The sequence below is a fragment of the Tupaia chinensis genome, unplaced genomic scaffold (genome assembly GCF_000334495.1).
Source record: "Tupaia chinensis unplaced genomic scaffold, TupChi_1.0 Scaffold000197_1, whole genome shotgun sequence".
NCBI lineage: Eukaryota > Metazoa > Chordata > Mammalia > Scandentia > Tupaiidae > Tupaia > Tupaia belangeri.
In genome coordinates, this window is record NW_006159672.1 from 3505439 (window position 1) to 3528257 (window position 22819).

General features: G+C 40.9%; 1 protein-coding gene across 4 annotated transcripts in view; it reads right to left on the bottom strand.

Annotated features, from left to right (window-relative positions):
- CUNH10orf143 (chromosome unknown C10orf143 homolog) overlaps positions 1 to 21731 on the bottom strand; it is an 83548-nt gene extending 61817 nt beyond the window's left edge. For 2 of the 4 annotated variants that reach the window (XR_003549163.1, XM_027771233.1), the window contains exon 1: positions 19413 to 21731. Coding sequence is in view for 2 of the 4 variants with exons in the window: in XM_027771233.1 (XP_027627034.1) it covers positions 19413 to 19481 (69 nt within the window). In the remaining 2 variants the exon portion in view is untranslated. The remainder of the gene's footprint in view (positions 1 to 19412) is intronic. The other 2 variants (XR_003549164.1, XM_027771234.1) reach the window with 2 other exon arrangements.
- Positions 21732 to 22819: the final 1088 nt, after the last annotated feature.

Sequence of the window (22819 nt, forward strand, 5' to 3'; positions counted from 1 at the left end):
AAAAAAAAAAAAAAAAATGACCACTGCAAGAAGCATTTAACTCCGAGACTGCTTGTGTTAAATGGTTCATTCTCTTTTACTCCCTTCTGGAGAGGATCTGTCAGGCTTCATAAAGGCAGATGAAGATTTACCACCAACCTAAAAAGACACTTGCACTGTATAAACAAAATTAAAATCCTGAGTATATACAAAGACCCCATTACTTAACAGTAATTGAAGTAGATCAAGCGAACAGCATCCTCATCAGAGAAGAGTCAAGATAGCAGCACAGCTGAGAAAGAAAACCTACTTCATAAAATACATAAATTAAAATATAAAATGTGCTTCGTGTTGTATCAGTGACAGAAACAAAGTTGGTGCAACATCTCAAAAAGATTAGGTGACCTGCCCTGAGGTGGTGAGATCACCCCTTTGTTGACTTGGACTTTTTCCTTTATTGAAAGTGATGGACCCAAGTGAGCTTAATGAGTGAGTTGTCCAGGAGGGATGGGGAGTTAAAGACTTAACAATTTGTCAGAAATGAGATTCAAAGCCTTGGCTTTCATGCTGATGAGAGCGAACCCTTGTAGAAAACAGGCTAGGAATGTTTCCCCGATGCTCCTGGGAACACATAGTTGGTAAAGAACAGGGAACATAGTGAGCAAAGCCCTAGCACCAGCTCTGCCTCCAGCTGGACTCAGTCATACTGGCTACTGCCAGAAGTCCACCTTTCCATGCTGTGCTGGACAGGGGTGTGTAGAATAAAGAAAAACAAATAAAAACACACTTCTTTGAACATTTTAACAGAAAAGCAATGCACACCCTCTTTAATCAGCAGAGCAAGAAAATGACACATTTTTAAAGATCAAATACCTCAGATTAAGCAAACACATAAATGTTAACACATGAGTTAGTATATAAGTTAAATATATATATGCTATAAGTAAAAATATCAAGTTAGGGACCAGCAGATGATGTAGCAGTTATGTTGCTGGACTCCAAGGTTTTTTGTTTTTGTTTTTGTTTTTTTTGCTATAGGGCTTTGCGCTCACCAGAAAAACAGAGAAGAGAGACAGAGTGACAGAAAGCAAGAAATCACCCCCCAGGAGGATGGCCACACTGCCATCCCTTCCCCTCCATTCTCCTCTCAGGATCTTAGGCACCTATGCACACGTGCCCAGTGTGAGTTTAAGCCACTGGGTCCGGAACTCGAACCGCAGTCGATTATATGGGAGTCCAGCGACATAGACATTACTCCAACTGCTGGTCCCCATAGTTGACTGTGGTTAAAGTCCCAGACCCAGCAGCTTAAAACACATGCCAGGCGCATATGCATATGTGTGTGGGCCAAAATCTCAAGAGGAGAATGGAGGAGAAGGAACTGTGGCATAGTCATCCACCTTAGGGGGTGATTTCACACTTTCTGTCTCTCTAGTGAGCACACACGCCCTATAGCAAAAATCTCTCTTTAAAAAATAAAAAATCAATGTTCTAAATCATTAGAACTCAGCAATGGAATTATGTGCACAAAAACATATTTTACATAAAATAAATATAACATTAAGTTAAAACACTGTAACCTTTCATTCTGAAGGTACTCTGGGAATTTTTGACTAAAGGCCTTTAGTATGAAGACTATTTGTACTATAAATGTGTAATTCTAGTTAACTGAGTCCTAGTTCATTGAGTTTTTTTGTAAAGTCTATCATAATAAAGTTTACATTTGCTAGAGTAGCTGATAGGGACAACCATAGGTCTGAATATACAGTAGGGTAATGCTGGATGAAGCAAGATTACTAAGGCCACACAGAATGCCATTTAGAAAGAAAGCATGGTTTCTATCAAGCAAAAATTCCTTCTTGATGACATTTTCATTCGGAAAATGACCTTGTACTCTTGGGAGGTTTGCTTCTATAGCACAGTGAAATTAGGCATGCCATCAACTAAAGAAAAGGCCAGACACTTGGATTCTCACACACAACTCCTAGGTGACTAGGCATACTGAGACTTTAACCAAATGGAGGTTAACATATTAATGCTGTTTTATTCAGCTGTGACCCTATTTTAAAAGATTCCTGAACTTAGTATAAATTTTCAGTCCACACCCAAGTCTAGCTTAGCAAAGATAGGCAAGTTATGAGATGAGCAGGCCAAGGGTCAAATGAACAGGTCAAATTTATTCTAAGAGAGCTAGTTATCTGGAGGAAAAAATGAAAAAGAGCAAAGAAAAACTCTTTTACTTCTAATTTTTTTTAAAAAAAGAGACATGGGGGCTGGCAGGTTGGGTGGTGGTTAGAGTCACAGGGTTCCCACACGGCTAACTACAGTTTGAGTCCTGGACCTGGCAGATTGCTTTCTAACTTTCCCCATCTCTCTCTCTCTCACTCTATCTGTCTCTGGTCAATATAAAAAATAAATAAATAAAATAATTTGTTTTGGGGGGAGAGGTTTTTGCTATAGGGCATGTGCGCTCGCCAGAAAGACAGAGAGAGACAGAGAGATAAAAAGCGAGAAATCACCCCCCAGGGGGGATGGCCATGCCACAATCACTTCTCCTCCATTCTCCTCTTGGGATCTTGGGCACGCACGCACACACGCCCGGCGTGAGTTTTAAGCCACTGGGTCTGGGACGCGAACCGCAGTCAACTATATGGGAGTCTAGCAACATAGCCATTACGTTAACTGCTGGTCCCCCAATAAAATAATTCTTCAAAAAAATATATATATATAAATGCACACACTGGACTTGTGGATCTTATTAGGATCAATCTTAGGCCTGCAAGATTTACCAATACTCCGTGAACCTAGTAAGTTATACTCTCACTTAAAATTGAGGATTTTAAAGAAAGCAGTTATAGGGAACCAGCAGTTAGCGTAATGGCTATGTCGCTGGACTCCCACGTAGTCAATCGCGGTTCACGTCTCGGACCCGGTGGCTTAAATCTCACGCCGGGCGCGTGTGCGTGCGTGCCCAAGATCCTGAGAGGAGAATGGAGGAGAAGGGATTGTGGCGTGACCATCCCCCCTGGGGGGTGATTTCTCGCTTTCTGTCTCTATGTCTCTGTCTGTCTGGCGAGCGCACACGCCCTATAGCGTAAACCTCTCAAAAAAAAAAAAAAAGAAAGCAGTTATATATATTTACTTAAAATAGGCAGAGCCTAATAAATATCCCTCATATTTATAAAAAATTAGCTTAAGGACTGGCAGGTGGTGTGGTGGTTGAGGTGCTGGACTCCCATATGGCTGACCCTGGTTCAAGTCTTGGACCTGGGAGCTTGCTTTCTCACTCTCCCTCTCTCTGTCTTTCTCTGGACAAACTGAAGGATAATAATAATTAATAAAACTAAATAAATAATTTTTTAAAATTAGTTTAGAATACGTCAACATTTGTTATTTCATTTGCTCCTCACAATAATCTTATGACAATGGAAGGGTAGGGAATTTAATTTCTTTGTTGTAGATAAGGAAAGTGAAGTCCTTATTCAACTTGCCTCAAGTCTGGTGATTTGAGATGACAGAACTGGGTTTTTAGTGTGCTTTCAGTTTAACTGGAGAGATAAGACTCAAAAGCACTAGAAAGTAAACAATGTATGAAAAAGATTTCAAAACTTACAAATTGTATATGAGGGGGTCTTTGAAACGTTCATAGAAAGTGTGTATTCTAAGAAAACTATGCATGGATTACAATTTTTTTTGCACCAAAATAAACTCATACTTTAATTCCATTTTTCCATGAACATTTTGAAGTCCCCTCATATATAGCTAATCAAGACAATATGTAGTTCAATACAACAGAATTGGAAGTCCAGAAAAATATTCCCATATTATGGTCACCTGATGTTTGACAAGAGTGCCAAAAGAATTCAGTGGAGAAATCAAATCATTACAAGAAATGATGTTAGAGTATCCATATAAACTACTCTTAGGCCTTTACCGCACATCACACAAAAAATTAACTCAAAATGGATCAGAAACTGAAAATGTAAAATTTTTATAGACAGAGGAAAAAAATCTTTATGATCTTGGGATAGGCAATAATTTCTCAGATACAACACTAAAGGTGTAATCTATAAAAGATACAAATTTAAAAATTGGATTTCATTAATATGCAATTTTATTTATTTATTTATTTTTTGGAGAGGTTTTCGCTATAGGGCACGTGCACTCGCCAGACAGACAGAAGGAGACATAGGAACAGATAGCGAGAAATCACCCCCCAGGGGGGATGGTCACACCGCAATCCCTTCTCCTCCATTCTGCTCTTGGGATCTTGGGCACGCACGCACACATGCCCGGAGTTGAGTTTTAAGCCACCGGGTACGGGACACGAACCACGGTCGACTACATGGGAGTCCAGCGACATAGCCATTACGCTAACTGCTGGTTCCCAATATGCAATGATTTTAGATTTCAAATGACAACATTAAAGGCCAATCAATTAGATGGGAAAAAAAAGCTTAACATCATTAATCTTAGAAAAATGCAAATCAAAACCACAATGAGGGACCAGCAGTTAGCGTAATGGCTATGTCGCTGGACTCCCACGTAGTCGACCGCGGTTCGAGTCCCGGACCCGGTGGCTTAAACTCACGCCGGGCACGTGTGCGTGCGTGCCCAAGATCCCGAGAGGAGAATGGAGGAGAAGGGATTGCGGCGTGGCCATCCCCCCTGGGGGGTGATTTCCTGCTTTCTATCTCTCTGTCTCTCTCTGTCTGTCTGGCAAGTGCATGCGCCCTATAGCAAAAACCTCTCCAAAAAAAAAAAAAAAAAAAAAAACCATAATGAGATGCACTTCTCACCTGCTAGAATGGCTCTAACAATAAACAAACAAAAACCAAAGATAAACCAGCCACAGTGGCTCAGGCAGAACAGGGATCCCATTGTGTGATACTGAAGCCATATAGGAAGGCCTGGGGTTCAGATCTCAGGTTGACCGTAACAGGTTTGTAGGTGCACCCCTGATCTTGACTGGCTAGCAGCTGTGGGGTGGGGAGTTAGCAAGGTGGCAAGACCCTGTCAGAGGTTCCTGTCTCCTCCCTTCTCTTCTCTTTCTCTTAGTAAAGAAACTTTTTTTTTAAATAAAAGATAATAACAAATGTTAACACGGATATGGAAGAAGTGGAACACTCATACATTGCTAATAGGAATGTAAATGTTGAAGCTGCTTTGGAAAACAGTTTGGCAGTTCCTCTAAGTGTTAAACATAGAGTTACCATAAAACCCTGAATTCCACAACTAGGTATCTACCCCAGAGAAATAAAAACATATGTCTAGGGACCAGCAGATGGCGAAATGGTTACATGGCTGGACTCCCAAGTAGTCAACCGCGGTTCAAGTCCCAGACCTGGCAGCTTAAAACTTGTGCCAGGCACACGTGCGTGCCCAAAATCCCAAGAGGAGACTGAAAAAGAAGGATTGCCACGTGGCCATCCCTGATTTCTCACTTTCTGTCTCTCTATCTCTACACGCACCCTATGGCAAAAACCTCTTAAAAAATAAAAAATAAAAAAGTCTACACGAAAACTCGTACATGTTCAAAAACTTAAACACAGCAACATTATGCATAAAATTCCCAAAGTGCAAACTGAAATGTTCCTCAACAGATGAAGGAATAAACAAAATGTGGTATATCAAAAAAAAACCCACATATTGTAATACTGTATAATTGTGGACTGTCCAGAATGGACAAATCCACAGAAATAGAAAGTAGACTGCTGGCTGCTTAGGGCTGGGGGTTGGGAAATACAGATTAACTGCTTACCACAGTTCCTTTTAGATGATTAAAGATGTTCCTGAATTAGATTATGGTGCTGGTTGCACAATTCCATAAATATACTAAAAACCAATGAATTGTGCACTTTAATGGAGTGAATTCTATGGAATATGCATAATAAGCTGATAATAAAACTGGGCACAATATCTGACTAGACAGTTTACCAAAAAAGATGAGCCAACAATAGCACATGAGAAGACACTCAATGTCATCAATCATTAGAGAAATGCAAATTGAAACTGAATGAGATACTATTTCGAATCTACTAAAATGATTGTAATAAAGAAGACAGGCTAGATGAGGATGGGATAAAACTGCAGCCCACATACACTGAGAATGTAAAATAGTGCAGCCACGTTGGAAAAGTTTGGCAGTTTCTTAGAGTTAAACATAAATTTACCACAGAAACCAGCAATTCCAGTTGCAGGTATCTAAGAGCTATAAAAATATGTCCACACAATGTTCTATATGTGAATTTTCAGAATATCCATATAAGGTAATTTTGTTTCATTTTGTTTTTTAGAGAGATGTTTGGTATAGGGCACATGTGCTCACCAGAAAAGACAGGGAGATAGAGAGACAGAAAGCAAGAAATCACTCCCAAGGGGGGATGGCTACACCCAATTCCCTCTTCTCCATTCTCTTCTTAAGATTCTAAGCAGGCACAAACATGCTCCTGGCATGAGTTTCAAACCACTGGTCCAGCAATCGAACCACAGTAGACTACATGGAGTCCAGCAACGTAACCATTATGCCATCTACTGGGCCTATATAGTGGAATATTATTCGCCCATGATAAAGGAACACACTACTGATTCATACGTCATCATGATCAAACTTTGAAAACAGGCTACATGAAAGAAGTCAACTGCAAAGACCACACATTGTATAATTCCATTTACATGAAATTTCTAGAAATGGCAAATCTATAAAGAACATGCATTAGTGATTTCATATTTCATGGGGCCAGAAGTAAGAATGGAGTGACTACAAATGCTCACTGGGTGGTGATGCTTTTTTATAAAAACCCTAAGCCCAAATAACGTGATCTTGATAAAATCACAAGAGGGAAATCTAAAAGATGTGAGCTAACTCATGATAATAAAGGGTAGTAATGTGATACACTGATAAGAGTTTTCCCCAATTTAAATTATAATTTTCCCTAAATAAATGTTCTGAAGATACCAACAATTTTATATACTTGCACAATCTTCCCTTCATTTCATTTTAGTTAAATACATGTATCCTCAAATGTTAGTCAACCACAAAGTATTTCCTGAATACCAACTACATGTCTTACTCAGTTCTGAGCCCTTGGTCACTGAAGCAGAAGCCAGGGGCACTGCTGAACACAACAGACATTTAAAAGAGAACCACATAAAACTACTTCTTTATAAAACTACTTTTTTGATGACCTGAACCTCATTTTGACTTTTCTGTGCTATATATAAGGAAATCTGTCAAAAACCAGAAATGATTGAGGTTACGTGTAGCTGTCAGGGTGAACATCTGTATCAGGGTTGTAACCAAAGATGAACTATTATTGGTCAATTTCCTTTATATCTAGATGAGAGAATGGCTGAATGTAATTAAGCTGAGAACAGCCTCTATGAAGCAGATCAACAGATGATTTCCAGTATTTTTAAAAAATGGGTGAGACAATTAAGTAACTTGTTTTTTGAGGACTGGGTTACAACTACTTAGAATGAAAGAATGACCACAGAAAAGCAAAATGATGGATTGTTGTCAGGGGTCTGCATCAGCTAGTATTCATCAGTATCATTCAATTAGTATGTGTTTGACTGAGTAATAGGAGACTGTGTACCAGACTACTTTGCAACCATTACAGGAATTCACAGAGGGCAGATGACAGCACAACTAAACAAAGTCACACTAATAGCTGACAAGCTGAACTCTGCAGGAAAATATTCACACTGTTAGTGGTTTTAGTTAGCAGTGAAGATGCTGTTGTAGAGCACAACTTACAACGGCTGTTTTCTTTTTTCTTTTTCTTTTTCTTTTTTTTAGAGACAGATTTTTTTGCTATAGGGTATGTGTGCCCTATAGAAGAGACAGAAAGCGAAAAATCAACATCCCAGGGGGGATGGCATGCTGCAATCCCTTCTCCTCTCAGGATTTTGGGCATGCACACACATGCACCCGGCCTGAGTTTTAAGCCACCAGGTCCGGGACTCAAACCGCGATCCACAACATAGGAGTCAAGTAAGGTACCCATTATGCCTTCTACTGGTCTCCCTAAAACAATCTTTAAAATATTTTAATACAGCATATGAAACATTAAGAATGAACATTCTTGAATTTTTTAATGAGTCCCTTAAACTTGACTTTATTGGATGGACATGCATATGTTTTACCTTCTAAGCTTCGAATCACACTGAATTACCCAACTTCCTCTCTAGGTCAGATTGGAATAAAAGGATTTTCCCTCCTACAGACTAAACAAATGAAATTATGAATTTCAAGACACCAGCCAACAAGTAACATAGCAAGAATCCCTGAGATAACAGAATACAAATGATGTGAGCCCTATCACTGCCTTATCTCACTAGTGGCCTCCAGAGTTTCTGGGCTGTGGCTGTGGCACATGGAGGTAGTACCCAAGAAGAGCCTAGTGGAATCCATAAGGTGAAAGCACATTGCTGAGAGTATGAGAAGACCAAAGTGGATAGAGCTCACAGGACAGACCACTGAAACAACACAGAAACAACAACAGCACAGAGAGAAATATGAAGATCTGCATGAATTCACCTGAATATTGATCTGCACATGTTTTTGGAGAAAGTACCCAAGGTCAGGGGAAGACCCAACTAAAGAGAATTAGAAATAACAGCACTTGGTGCTCGCACACGGCTAGAAATACTTCTGACCCTACCAGCAAAACTGGAAAGCCTCATGATTCATGGGATGTAAGATAAGAGTATACAAAAGGATTCTGCTTTAGGAGTAGCAAATAATTACTTTACTCCAGTCCCACCTAGTAAATCATGTTTTAAATTTATTTTGTTCATGATAGTTTATGCACACATAAGAGAGAAAGGAGAAGTATCCTCAGCAGGGTCGCATCCTGATGTAGTCCCCTTTTCCAAGTTTTCCAGCTCTTCAAGGTTCTCAGCATGCACGCATGCCCCCTGTGTTTTCAAGCTGACCTAGGGATCAGAACCTGTGGTCAGTCATATGGCTTCCAGCAGTGCAATTCAGGTTGCTATCCACTGTGCCATCAGGCTGGGCCCCCACCTAGTAAAGGCAAGACCCAAAAGGTTCAAACTGTTTCCAAGTAACTTATCTATGTCACAGAACAAAGCTCAATTATATCACTAGGAATCCAAAAATATCCAGCACCCAATAAGGTAAAATTTACAATGCCTGACATCCAGCTAAAAATGACTAGGCCAGCAAAAAGAGTAGAAAATCATGATCCGTAATGGGAGAACAACTCATCAAAACTGTTCCAGAATGACACAGATGTTAGAATTAGCAGAGAAAAACATTAAAAGGGTTATTTTAACTATATGCTCAAAATGTTAAACAAAGACATGGAAAATATTTTTTAAAAAAGATCTAAATCAAATTTTATGAGATCCAAATCAAATGCCATAATGTCTATAATAAAAAATGCATGGTATATAATTAAAGGCAGATTAGATACTACAGAATAAAAAAAATTAGTAAACTTGAAATGCATAGCAATAGGGACCAACAGTTGGCATAATGGCTATGTCACTGGGACTCCCATGTAGTTGACCACGGTTTGAATCCCAGACCTGGTGGCTTAAACTCACGCCAGGTGCATGTGCATGTGTACCCAAGATCCCGAGAAGAGAATGGAGGAGAAGGGATTGCGGCATGGCCATCCCCCGGAGGGGGAGGGAATTTCTCACTTTCTGTCTCTCTGTGTCTCTCAGTCTTTCTGGTGAGCGCATGTGCTCTATAGCAAAAACCTTTCCCCAAAAAAAGCATACCAATAGAACTATAAAAACTAAAACACGGGCTTTTTTTTTTTTTTTAGTTTGCTACAGGGTACATGTGCTTGACAGAGACAGAGAAAAAATGACAAACTGCCCCCAACCCCTTCTCTTCTCAGTATTTCAGGCACGCACACACGTGTACCCGGCATGATTTTCAAGTTACCAGATCCATGACTTGATATGCAACCAGCCATGTGGGATCCAGCCATCCTAACCTCCATGCCACCTACTGCCTCCAAACACAAGGATTTTTAACAATGGACAGACATCAGAAAACCTCATGTAAATAAGGAATAATATTATAAATATTTCAAGAAGGTTAATATAGATGTGTAATTGGTGTTCCAGAAAAAGAGGAAGAAAGAAAGACACAAAAAAATTTTAAAAATATAATGCTGACAATGTCCCAAGTTTGATGAAAACTATAAACCTGCAGATCCATGAATTTCTAACCCCAGGCAAGAAATCATGAAGAAAATTGTATCAAAGCATATGACAAACAAACTGTACACAGCCACCGATAAAAAGAAAACTTTAAAAGTAGCCAGAGACACATTATATACTGAAAAACAAAGATAGAGTGATTGCATATTTCTCATTGGAAACAATCCCAGCAAGAAATTAGAGCAACATCTTTATATTACTAAAAGGAAAAAAAAAAATCTATCAATTTAGAATTTCATGTATAGTGGAAATACCATTCAAAAATGAAGGTGAAATTCTTTTTCAGACACACAAAAGTTGAAAATATCACCAACAGATCTGTCCTATAAAAATATGTTAAAAGAATGCCTTCAGGCAGAAAAAAAATTGATACCAGATGGAAAAATGGACTTACACAAAAGCACTCACTGTACCAGAAATGGTAACGATATTATCATGTGGGCAAGTGTGTGTGTGTGTGTGTGTGTGTGTGTGTGTGTGTGTGTGTGTGTTTCCCCTTGTTCCTGAAATCTCTTTAAAAGATGATGATTGTCGGGGCCAGCAGGTGGTGTGGCAGTTAAGGCACTGGACTCTACATGGCCAGTTGTGGTTCTAGCCCTGGACCTGGTGTCTTAAAAATTGCAACAGGAGTGTGTGCATGCATGCCCAAAATCCCAGGAGAAAAATAGAGAAGGGACTGCTGCATGGCCATCCCCCCTGAGGGGGTGATTCTTCACTTTCCTACTCATCGTCTCTCTCTAGCAAGCTAACATAGCCTATGGCAAAAACCTTAAAAAAACAAACAAACAAACAAAAAACAACAAAGATGACTGTTTAATCAAAAATAGTAATAACATAGTATGTAATCTATAGCAAATGCTAAAATAAAATGTAGGACTACTACAGCACAGAAATTGAGAGGAGAGAAATAGGAGACTCTTATATGTGAAAAGGTACAATATCACCTGAAGATGAACTGGGTAAGTTGAAGATATACGTTCTAATTCATAAAGCAAATAAGAAAGGTATAGCTACTAAGCCAGCAAAAGAAGTAACAGAATTGGGGCCAGCAGGAGGTGTGGTGGTTAAGGGCGCTGGACTCCCACATGGCCAACTGCAGTTTGAGTCCCAGACCTGGTGGCTTGCTTTCTCATTCTCTCTCTCTCTCTCTCTCTCTCTCTCTCTCTTTCTCTCTCCCTCTCTATCCCTCTCTGGTCAAATTAAAATAAATAAATAAATGTTAAAAAAAGAATTCTTTAAAAATAAAAAAGAAATAACATGATATCATTAAAAAAAAAAAAAAACATTAGGGACCAACAGTTATCGTAATGGCTATGTCGCTGGACTCCCACAGAGTCAACCGCAGTTCAAGTCCTGCATCTGGTGGCTTAAACTCACGCCAGGCGCGTGTGCGTGCTTGCCCAAGATCCCAAGAGGAGAATGGAAGAGAAGGGACTGCGGTGTGGCCATCCCCTCTGGGGGGTGATTTCTCGCTTTCTATCTCTCTGTCTCTCTCTGGCTGGCGAGCGCACGTGCCCTATAGCAAAAACCTCTCCAAAAAAAAAAAATATATTAAACCAAAATAAGGGAGAAAATGCAGAAAAAGTAAACAAAGAATAAGACAAATAGAAAACAAACTATAAGGTAATAGATTTTAATCTAATTATATCAATAGTCATGTTAATACATACTCCAATGAAAAGGCAGAGATTGTCATACTGAATTTTAAAAAATCAAGACTCAAGGGAACCAGCAGTTAGCGTAATGGCTATGTCGCTGGACTCCCACGTAGTCAACCACGGTTCGTGTCCCAGACCCGGTGGCTTAAAACTCACGCCGGGCGCGTGTGCGTGCGTGCCTAAGATCCCGAGAGGAGAATGGAGGAGAAGGGATTGCGGCGTGACCATCCCCCCTGGGGAGTGATTTCTCGCTTTCTGTCTCTATGTCTCTCTCTGTCTGTCTGGCGAGCGCACGCGCCCTACAGTGAAAATCTCTCCAAAAAAAAAGAAAAAAAAAAAATCAAGACTCAATAGTAGTCTGCCCATAAGGAACTCATTTTGAACACAAAGATATAAATTGATTTTTTTTAAAGTATGCAGGCCAAGGGACCGGCAGTTAGCGTAATGGCTATGTTGCTGGACTCCCATGTAGTCGACCGCGGTTCAAGTCCCAGACCCGGTGGCTTAAAACTCATGCCAGGTGCATGTGCATGCGTGCCCAAGATCCCAAGAGGAGAAAGGAGGTAGAGGCAGGAGGACTGTAACATGGTGAGATTGTCTTTTTATTTTCATGTTTTTGCTAGAGAGTGTGTGTGTGCTCGCTGGAGAAAAAGGGGTGAGAAGATAAGAAAACACCCCTTTGGGGCACAGCCACACCACAAATTCCTCTCTTCTATTCTCCTGAAAGGATTTTAGGCACAGACACACACACACACACACACACACACACACACACACACACCTGGCATGTCTCTCAAGTTGCTGGGTCTGGTACCGGAACTGTCGAGTCAAAAATGTATGATGCAGCTACCCTAATCACCATGCTGCAAGTTGGCCTGACTCTCATTTAAAAAAAAAAAAAAGGTTAGAGTGGTGCAGCAGTAACACAGTGCCCTGAATGGCTGGAAACCATACGGTAACCACCAGTTCAGATTCCCAGGTTGGTCTGAAAACACACCAGGTACACCCAGGATCTTGAGGAGCTAGAGGGCTAGGGAATGAATGGTATGACAAGACTCTGTAAAGGGTGCTTCTCTTTTCTCTCTCTCATGTGTGTCCGATCTCTATCATTAAAAAAAAATAAATATATAAGGAACCAGCAGATGGTGTAATGGTTACGCTGCTGGACTCCTATGTAGTCGACCGCAGTTCAAGTCCTAGACCCAGTGACTTAAAACTCACGCCAGGCACATGTGCATGCATGCTCAAGGTCCCAAGAGAAGAATAGAGGAGAAGTCATGGCCATAGCATGGCCATCCCCCCTGGGTTGGGGGGTAAATTCTCACTTTGTTTCTCTGGTGAAGTACACATGCACTATAGCAAAATTCTCTCTTAAAATAAAAAATAAAGGATGTAAAAAGATAAGTAATGGTAACACTAATCAAAAGAAAGCTGGAGGGAACCAGCAGTTAGCGTAATGGCTATGTCGCTGGACTCCCACGTAGTCAACCACGGTTCGTGTCCCGGACCCAGTGGCTTAAAAAACTCACGCCGGGCGCGTGTGCGTGCGTGCCCAAGATCCCGAGAGGAGAATGGAGGAGAAGAGATTGCGGCGTGACCATCCCCCCTGGGGGGTGATTTCTCGCTTTCTGTCTCTATGTCTCTCTCTGTCTGTCTGGCGAGTGCACGCACCCTACAGTGAAAATCTCTCAAAAAAAAAAAAGAAAGCTGGAGTTGCTATAGTAATGTCAGACCACATAAACTTCAGAGTAAAAAAATATTTTTTAAGAGTAAAAAATATTGTCATGAATATAAAAGGTGACTTTATCATGATAATAAAGTAAATTCCTCAAAACAACATAAAAGTCATCAATGTGTATGTAGCTAATAACAGACCTTCAAAATATTAAGCAAAAACAGAATTGAAAGGAGAAAATGACAAATCCACAATTATGTCCATAGGTTTCAACACCTTCTCAAAAAATTTGATAGAACATGAAGAAAATTATTAATATTTTTCTGTATATATATAAATAACACACACACACACACACACACACACACACACACACATATATATATATATATATATATGTATGTATATATATAAAACTCTTCATTCAACAACAGCAGGATACACATTTTCTAACACTGACCATAACTGGGGTCATAAAAGAAGTTTCAATAAAATTAAAAGGATTCAAGTCATGAAAGTATGTTCTCTAACAACAGTGGAATTAAATTAGAAAGTAGAAAGAGAAAAAGCTCTAGAAATACTTGGAAACTAAATAACACACATCTAAATAATGAATGTATCAAAGGCAAAATCAAATGGAAATTATAAAGTATTGTGAACTGAAAAAACAACATATAAAAAATTCATACTAAGGCAGTACATATTTATAACACTAAAGGCCTTTAGCAGAAGATATGAAAGGTTTCGAATCAAAGACCTCAGCTTCCACCTTCAAAAACCAGGTTTAAAAAAAAAAAAGAAGAGCGGGAAATAAAAAAGATCAGAATGAAAATGAGTAATACTGAAAACAGAAAAGCAAAAAAAAAACATATTCATGTATCAGGAGATTTACTACTGTCAAGATGGTACTGTTCGCTAAGTTCATCTAATTTATTTAACACAATTCTATCAAAATTCCAGTTGACATCTTTGTGGAAATTGACAAGAGAGTTCCTAAAATTCATATGGAAATTCAAGGGATCCAGGAGAGCTAAAGTAACAAAGTTGGAAGACTCACATTTCCAGATTTCGGCAGATACCACAAAGCTACAATAATCAAGACAGTATGAAACTAATGTAAGGACAGATATGTTAGTCAATGGAGGAGAACTGAGTGCAGGGAAAAAAATTCACATTTATAGTGGATTGATTTTTAACAAATGTTCCAAGGCCATTAATGAGGAGAAATAAGAGTCTTTCCAACAAATGCTACTGGGACAACTTAATATACACATGCAAAAGAATGCAGCTGGAACTTTTTCCCACACCATATTCAAAAATGAACTTAAATGGAACATAGATATAAATATAAGAACTAAAACTGTATGAGGGAAAACATAGGAGTACAAAATGAAAGTTTTTGCAAACAGGGACTAGCAGATGGCATAGTGGTTACATTGCTGGATTCCCATGTAGTCGACCACAATTCGAGTCCTGGACCTGGGTGGCTTAAACTCAAGCCAGGCATGTTTGCATGTATACCCAAAATCCTGAGAGGAGAATGGATGAGGAAGGATTGCAGCATGGCCATCCCCCCGGAGGGGGGGTGGTTTCTCACTTTCTATCTCTCTGTCTCTCCAGCGAGTATACATGCCCTATAGCAAAAATCTCTATCTCAAAAAAAAAATTTTTTTTTTAAATAATTTATCTGATGAGACATGTTTCTAGAATTAAAGAACAATTAAAATTTGGGACCAGCAGTTGGCGTCATGGCTATGCTGCTGGTTCGAGTCCGGACCAGGTGGCTTAAACTCAAACCAGGTGCATGTGTGTGTGTGCCCAAGATCCCAAGAGGAGAATGGAGCAGAAGGGATTGCAGCATGGCCATTCCCCCTGGGGACGGGGGAGGGAGGGGTGATTTCTCACTTTCTGTCTCTCTGTTTCTCTCTGTCTTTCTGGTGAGCACATGCACCCTACAGCAAAAACCTCTCCGAAAAAAAAAAAAAAATTAAAATTCAACAACAAATAATACCATTTAAAAACAGACAAAGGATCTGAGAGACATGTCTCCAAAAAACATAGATAAATGACCAGGAAACACATAAAAAGATGCTGAGCATCATTAGTTTTCAGGAAAATGTAAATTAAAACAATGAGGCAATATTTTATATCCACTAAGGGTGGCTGTCATTAAAAAGGCAAATAACAAGTGTTGGTGAGGATGTGGAGAAACTGGAACCTTCATGTCCAATTCATGGGAAAGTAATATGGTGCAGCCGCTTTGTGCACAATCTGGCAGTTCCTCAAATGGTTAAACAAAGTGATCACGGGACTCAGAAATTCCAAAGTTAAGCACGAACACAAGAGAAATGAAAACACACATTCCTACAAAAACTTATACGTGAATGTACATAGCAGCTTGTTTACAACAGCCATATTGTACTCTTTAAATATGTGCCTTCATAGCCCAATCACGGTATTCAAAAGTTATATGAAACAAAAACAATAAGCAGAAAACTTACAATGCCAATGAATTAATGCATCCTTATATATATGTATTTTGAGAGATTTTTACTATAGGGCACATGTGATTGCCAGAGAGACAGAGAAGACAGAAAGTGAAAAATCAGCCCCCAGGGAGGTTGGCCATGCTGCAATCTTTTGTCCTCCAACCTCTTCCTGGGATCTTGGTTACACATGCACATGCGCCCATCGTGAGTTTGAAGCTGCCAAGTCCAGGACTCAAACACCATTTGAGTATATGGAGTATAGCAACATAACTATTACACCATCTGCTGGTCCCTGCATCCTTATATTTTATTTATGAAGTACAGTTACCAAAATAAAAATAAAAAGGGAAAGAATTAAGAGAGGAAATGGCACTTAAAAGGAAACAAAAGCTAGGGAAAGGCTCTTGGATCAACCAGATGAAAACAGAAAATACATCAACTTTGTTTTTCAGCCTAGGCATTATAGTTGTGGCTCTGCCCAGGGTATTTGTTTTTTCTTGCTCTTTTCAGAAAGGGAGACTTAGCAAAGATCAAAGGCTGAATGCACATAAATCAGATATTCTGGGCAAACACTTTCATTCCGTAATACATCAGAACAGTAAATGTGTGATGAGTAGAGGGACTTGCTATGAAGAGTCAGGCATTGAAGCCTCACAAGTATTAGGGTAAATCTAATCAAGGCTCTCACTTGCCTTTTCTTATACATCACTATATACCAAGTACCTTGCATAGAACAGGTACTCAAAAATGTCTGCCCTTGGGGTTAGCAGGTAGTATGGTGGTTAAGGGTGTAGGACTTCCACATGACCAACCATGGTTCGAGTCTCAGACCTGGCAACTTGCTTTCTCAATTTCCCTTTCTCTCATCCTGTCCTTTTCTGGTCAAATTAAAATAAAATAAAATAAAATAAAATAAAGGTAAATAATTCTTAAAAATAATGTCTGCCCAACCTATACTACTGATACATAACTGCTACATGTGTTATCTCACTAGCTAACCAAACTAAGGAAACAAAGTGAGCAAAACACTCAGCATTACAGGAAAGGTGCCTGACTGTGGCTCTGCTAGGAATCACTTGTAAAACTATTATAGAGATGGGACATGGCTAATGTGTTTTCTAAAACTCTGCTGCCAGCCATACAGACAAGGGTATAGAGCCACTAGGCTGTAAACAGAAAAAAAAAAAAAAAAAAAAAAAAGTTGCATTTTCTTAGTAACCAAATTCTAGACATTTGTGTGGTTGAGAGAGAGAATAATAGAAAACATGGTGTGAGAACTTGGATACTTTATTGAACTTTACCTGGATTATTAGATCAAAGACAAGGACATAATGCAATATAAATAAGAACTTTATCAAATTAAAGGGCAATACATACCACAGCAATAAAATACCCAACTCATTATTCTTTGGCAATAATCAAAAAGCTAGAGTTTCGCACTTGATATCAACCACTTCAACGTGATAGATTACTTAAGACTTCTGTTAAGCCTCCCTGCTTTCTCTGATCAATAATGACCTCTGGTTTCCCCATCCCTGACAGTCCATGGCATCACACTTTTCATTATTTTATGGGGGGTTATTTACTATAGGACTTCGATGTGACGCCCCATGTTTTAGCTCCACAAGTTCCACATGGGAAGCTGTATAGTCTACTGTTTAGGAGGGTAGGCTTTGGAGCCACAGGGCTGGGTTTAAGACTTAGTTCCATCACTTCCTAGATGTATATGCTTAAGGCAGTTGATTAACCTCTCTGTACCTCAGTATCCTCATCTGTAATATGAAAATAATAAAACATTGTGAAATTCAGGTAGCATGGTAACTACTGAATGACTGTAGTATTTGCCCTATCACCTTTTCCTGGACTCCTCCCTTTACTTTACCATGCCATATTGACTCAAGAAGACCTGTAACTCCCTCTATGATACATTCAAGTATATCTACTTCTAGCACCTCAATGTTCTCTCTCGTGCAAGCCTCTGTAACCTCTTGTCTAACTGACACACTACAACAGTCTCCAGCCTTGCCTCCTTGACTTCATCCTGACTACTACTCATTTTGTTTTCTATAGAGCAGCAGAGTAAGCTCTTCAAATGTCAATATGACCAAGTCACTTTACTATTCATGTTCCTACAGTCTGAAATGTGAACACTGTGGTTGAGGACAACACCCAGGGAATGGTGTTAGGAGGAGGAATCTAGGTCCCTACATCTCTCTTGATCTGGGTCCTGCCTGCCTTCCACCTATATTTAGAGATCCTGGTTCCACCCTACTGGACTGCTTACCTTCATAAAACTGTATGTTGTATTGCACAAAAGAATAAAAGCCAACGTATACTACTGATACATAACTGGTTTGAAATCTCTACATTACAGAAGTGTAACATGAATCTCAGTAATGTAACAATTGGCACCTGGAGGTGAGGTGTCGCTGTGACAGAAACAAAAGTGGCATTGGCTTCTGGTCAGTGAGTAAAAAAAAAGTGGTGCGGGGTAAAAAGCTAATTAATTACTCTTGCTGTGCTGTAAAAACATTTGAAAAGACATTGCCTGCATAAACGTGGAAGACAGATACTGTATTTCTCAAGCCTGTAGTTTTAGAAGCAGCAGAAAGAAAATGTTGGATAAGTTTCCTCACTGCTGCTCTTAGCAAGGAACTACGAAATAAATAACGTAGAGTAAAAACTAGCCAGAGCTGGAATACGATACAATTCTATGAAGAAGCTCTGTCTTCCTACTCTAATCCTACAGGGCTTTTTTCAGTTCTTCTAATACGCTAAACTCCTTCCTCCTTTCCTGCTCTCCTTCAGCTCCAGATCTGCCTACCCCTAGTCAACTTGCAAGTCTCCCACAGTCCTGACTTACCCACTCACTTCAATATTGATTAGGTCCTCAATTATCATCTCATCTGATCTTGTTCTCTTCAAGCAAAGCACTCAACCCAAGAAGCACTATCATGCTCACTTGCCAACTTAACTGGCTGAGAATGTTTGCTTACCACATACCCGCCCCACACCCGACACCTAGCCCAGTGCCTGTCACGCGGTAGCTATTGTCAGCAATCGAGAGACTTCAGGACAGCAAAGTGCACGACAATCCATGATCTAGACAAGGGGCATCCCCGTTCTTGCAAGGAGCCAGCCCTAGCGCACGTTTTAGGAACCTCGGGCCTAGATTCCTTGGAAGACAGCGGGAGCAGTGGCGCTCGAGTCCCGTATCTGCGCAGGCGCGAGGAACAGGCGGGGCGGCGACTCGGACACGCCCACCTCAGGCTCAGCCTCAGCGGGTGAGCCCGCCAGAGGCTCAGTCAGGCTTCCCTGAAGGGCCGCGCCCGGAAACATGAAACCCTGTGAGGCCAGCCCAAGGGCGTGAACCCTTCTATTTCTAACACCCAGGCCTCGGGGGCTCACCGCGTCCCCCGGAACCTGCAGCTCCTCCGGCCTCCTCCGTCGCCACCGGCTCACAGTCAGGCTGTCCATGCGGCCTCAGGCCAGAGCCTAGCACTTTGCTCATTCCCACCCCGAAGCCGGGCCGCCTGGCCGCGCCCACGGGCACGCCCCCTTCCGCACGTATCTCGGGGAGCCAATGAGGAGGCAGAAGGGGCGAGGCCGGCGAGGAGAGCGAGTGCCCTCGGACACCAGGATTGCAGACATCAGTAGCGGAGACCAGAGTCTTCTAGGGTTGGGGCAAGAATGCAGGTGTCCGTCTGCCCCAGGTCATTGTGTCGCAGAAGATGGCTTGTCGCTTCTGTTCATAGAAGCAGATGTGGGGGTCGAAGAACCCATTCTTTTAGGATTACGCCACGCTTCGACTACAGCTCCTCGCCTCTGGTCGCCGAACCCAGTTCACAGCTGTTTTTCTGTGTCTAGCTGATACGTGGCGAAGCTGCGGGGGTCTCTGGGAGTTGTAGTTCTCCGTAGGCCGCCTCACTTCTGGGTATCTTTCGCCCCTTTGGAGACTGTGGGGCGGAGGGAAGCGCAGTGTTCTGAAGCCCGGTTTTGCCCAGCGCACCGTTGCTGTTGGATGGCTTCTTGTTGGGAGGCTCCGAACGCACCTCATTTCTCCGCAGGCTGGCGGGCGCAAGGAAGTCGCAGGTGCTGAGTTGCCGGAGCCCTCGGGCTATGCAGAAGAGGAAACTGAAGCTCAGAGGAGGGCTGCTACTGTAGGGAGCGTGGGCCGCCGAGGCAACATCAGGGCCGAGGTCCTCGCTCACGGGGGTTCCGCCGCACTGCCGCCTTAGAGAAGCCAGCTATCCCTCTGAACAGCAGGCGGTCCAAACTCCTTGCCCATTTGTATGCTAACCATCACTGCACCCTCATCTGTCTACCCAGAGAACTCAGGGCTGGGAGAATTTCTTTAACAACTTGTTCAGGCTTGTTCTGCCCCAGCATCTTCCTCCCTGCCCTACTACGGAAATCCGGTGGTTCTGCACCCATGTACCCAGACTCAGCGCCCTTTTTGGCAAATTAAAATGGGGCCAGTCCTTTGCCAGTGGTTGGCTAGTAGTGTCCATGTGACTCAGTTTTGGCCACTACAGGAGGTCTTTGGAGGCAAAGTTCTGGACAAGATTTTCCAACCTGCTAAAAAGGGATGTGGGTGGCTAGGGAGCTACCATCTTCCCGGTGTCAGCTTCCTGGAGCTGCTGCAGTTCTATTGTCACGATGGTGGGAAATCTAATGGAAAATAGGAAAGCGCCTAGGAAGGAACAATTTGACCTTCAGAACCAACCTAGGGTTGACAATCTCCAGACTTCTGGTGTTTGTTATTTGAGTTGCTGTGTATCATACTGTTTGCAAAGGCCTGTCTGTTCTTAACTATTATTGTGAAATGCTCCAAGTGTTTTTGGGGCTGCTTGCTGCATGATCTTAAGCAAATTAAGTGGCTATTCTACCTCAGTTTCCTTATTTATAGAAGATATTGACGACTCTTAGGGTATTCTGAGGATTTGATGAGGTATTTACATAGAAAGTATTTAGAACAATGCCTATTATAAACCAAGTACTCAAAGATTGGTATATTGCTACTACTAGTACTCTTAGGACTAATACTGCTACCTACCACTGGTACACAGTCTCATAACAAATATCTTTGAGGCAAGAAACACTTACAGCAGGATCTGTGACCACATCCTGTATTCAATTTTTCAGTAGCAATGTAGCAATATATAAAGGTGACACACAAAAGTGAAATTTGTGAAAATTACAAGAAGTCTTGTGTTCGCTCAAATGTGTTTGCTCAATTGGGAAAGCTAATGAGTTTTAGAACTTTTTACATTTTATAATTGAAAATAATACTGTTGTAAACTGTACTACTACCTACATGTTACTAGTTTTTCTTGTGATTCAGATTAGGTGACTTGTTTTGTTATTCAGTTTCAATATAACTGGTCTTTGTACTTATGACCATTTTTCAATTGTGTCAAAGAACAAAATTTCAAAGATCTAATTGGCTGACAAACTAGGCAGCATCCAGTCTACAAAATAGAAAGGCATTCTGATGAGATAGAGTTGATGACATTTACAGGCAGAAAAAAAAAAGTGGAGGAAAGAAGCAACAATAAAGAGCAGATTTGTCCCTTCAAGATTACTTTCTTTATGAGAGTATAAATGAAATCTTGCTGACTTAATGTGACTTGACTATCATCTTTCCTGATTTCTCTAAAAATCTTACAAGTGGGAACCAGCAGTTAGCGTAATGGCTATGTCGCTGGACTCCCACATAGTTGACTGCGGTTCGTGTCCCGGACCCAGTGGCTTAAAACTCACGCCGGGCGCGTGTGCGTGCATGCCCAAGATCCCGAGAGGAGAATGGAGGAGAAGGGATTGTGGTGTGACCATCCCCCCTGGGGGGTGATTTCTCGCTTTCTGTCTCTATGTCTCTCTCTGTCTGTCTGGCGAGCGCACGTGCTCTACAGTGAAAATCTCTCCAAAAAAAAAAAAAAAATCTTACAAGTAACCAATTTAGGTTTTGGTTTCCTAGAGCGGAACTTTAGCATGAATGACTCTATTTGGGACCTGCTGTCTTTGCTTTAACAGAGCTTGATCCAACTGTCAGATAGTAGGGGAAAACCTTACCCCAGAAACTAGGTACAGCAATAGTTATGTTTAGAGGGATGCTCAGTACACTACTTACCAGACATCAGTCATTTGAGTACCAACTGCAGTATGTATACTAAATTCTCTTGGTATTTCCTATATTTGTTTAAATGTTCAGTATTCTCAAATGTTTTAAAAGTTAAATATAATATAGAACATCTATAAATTGATGGCTTAAAAATACTTTTTATATTTTTTGGAGAGATTTTTGCTATAGGGAATGTGTACTCACATGGTAGAGAGACAGAAAGAGAGTGAGAAATCATCCTCTGGGGGGGAGATGCCCTTGCCTCAATCTTTTCTTCTCCATTCTTCTCTTGGGATTTTGGACATGCACGTATGTGCTCAGCATGAATTTCAAAATCCCTGGTCCAGGACTCGAACTATAATCGACCACATGGGAGTCCAGCACCTTAATCACCATGCCATCTGCTGGTAAGAATACGTGTCCTTTGGCAAAAATAATTTTTTTAAGAATTATTTTATTTATTTATTTTTTTTTTTCACATGAGCTTTGCCAGAGAAAGAGAAAGAGAGGGAGAGAGAGAGTGAGAAAGCAAGCTGCCAGGCCCAGGACTCGAACCATGGTTAGCCATGTGGGAATTCCAGTGCCTTAACTACCATGCCACCTGCTGGCCCCTCCTCTGGCAAAATTTTTAAAAATAAAATAATGCCTTTTAAAAAAATTGCCAGAGGATGCATGTACTTGCCATAGAGTCCTA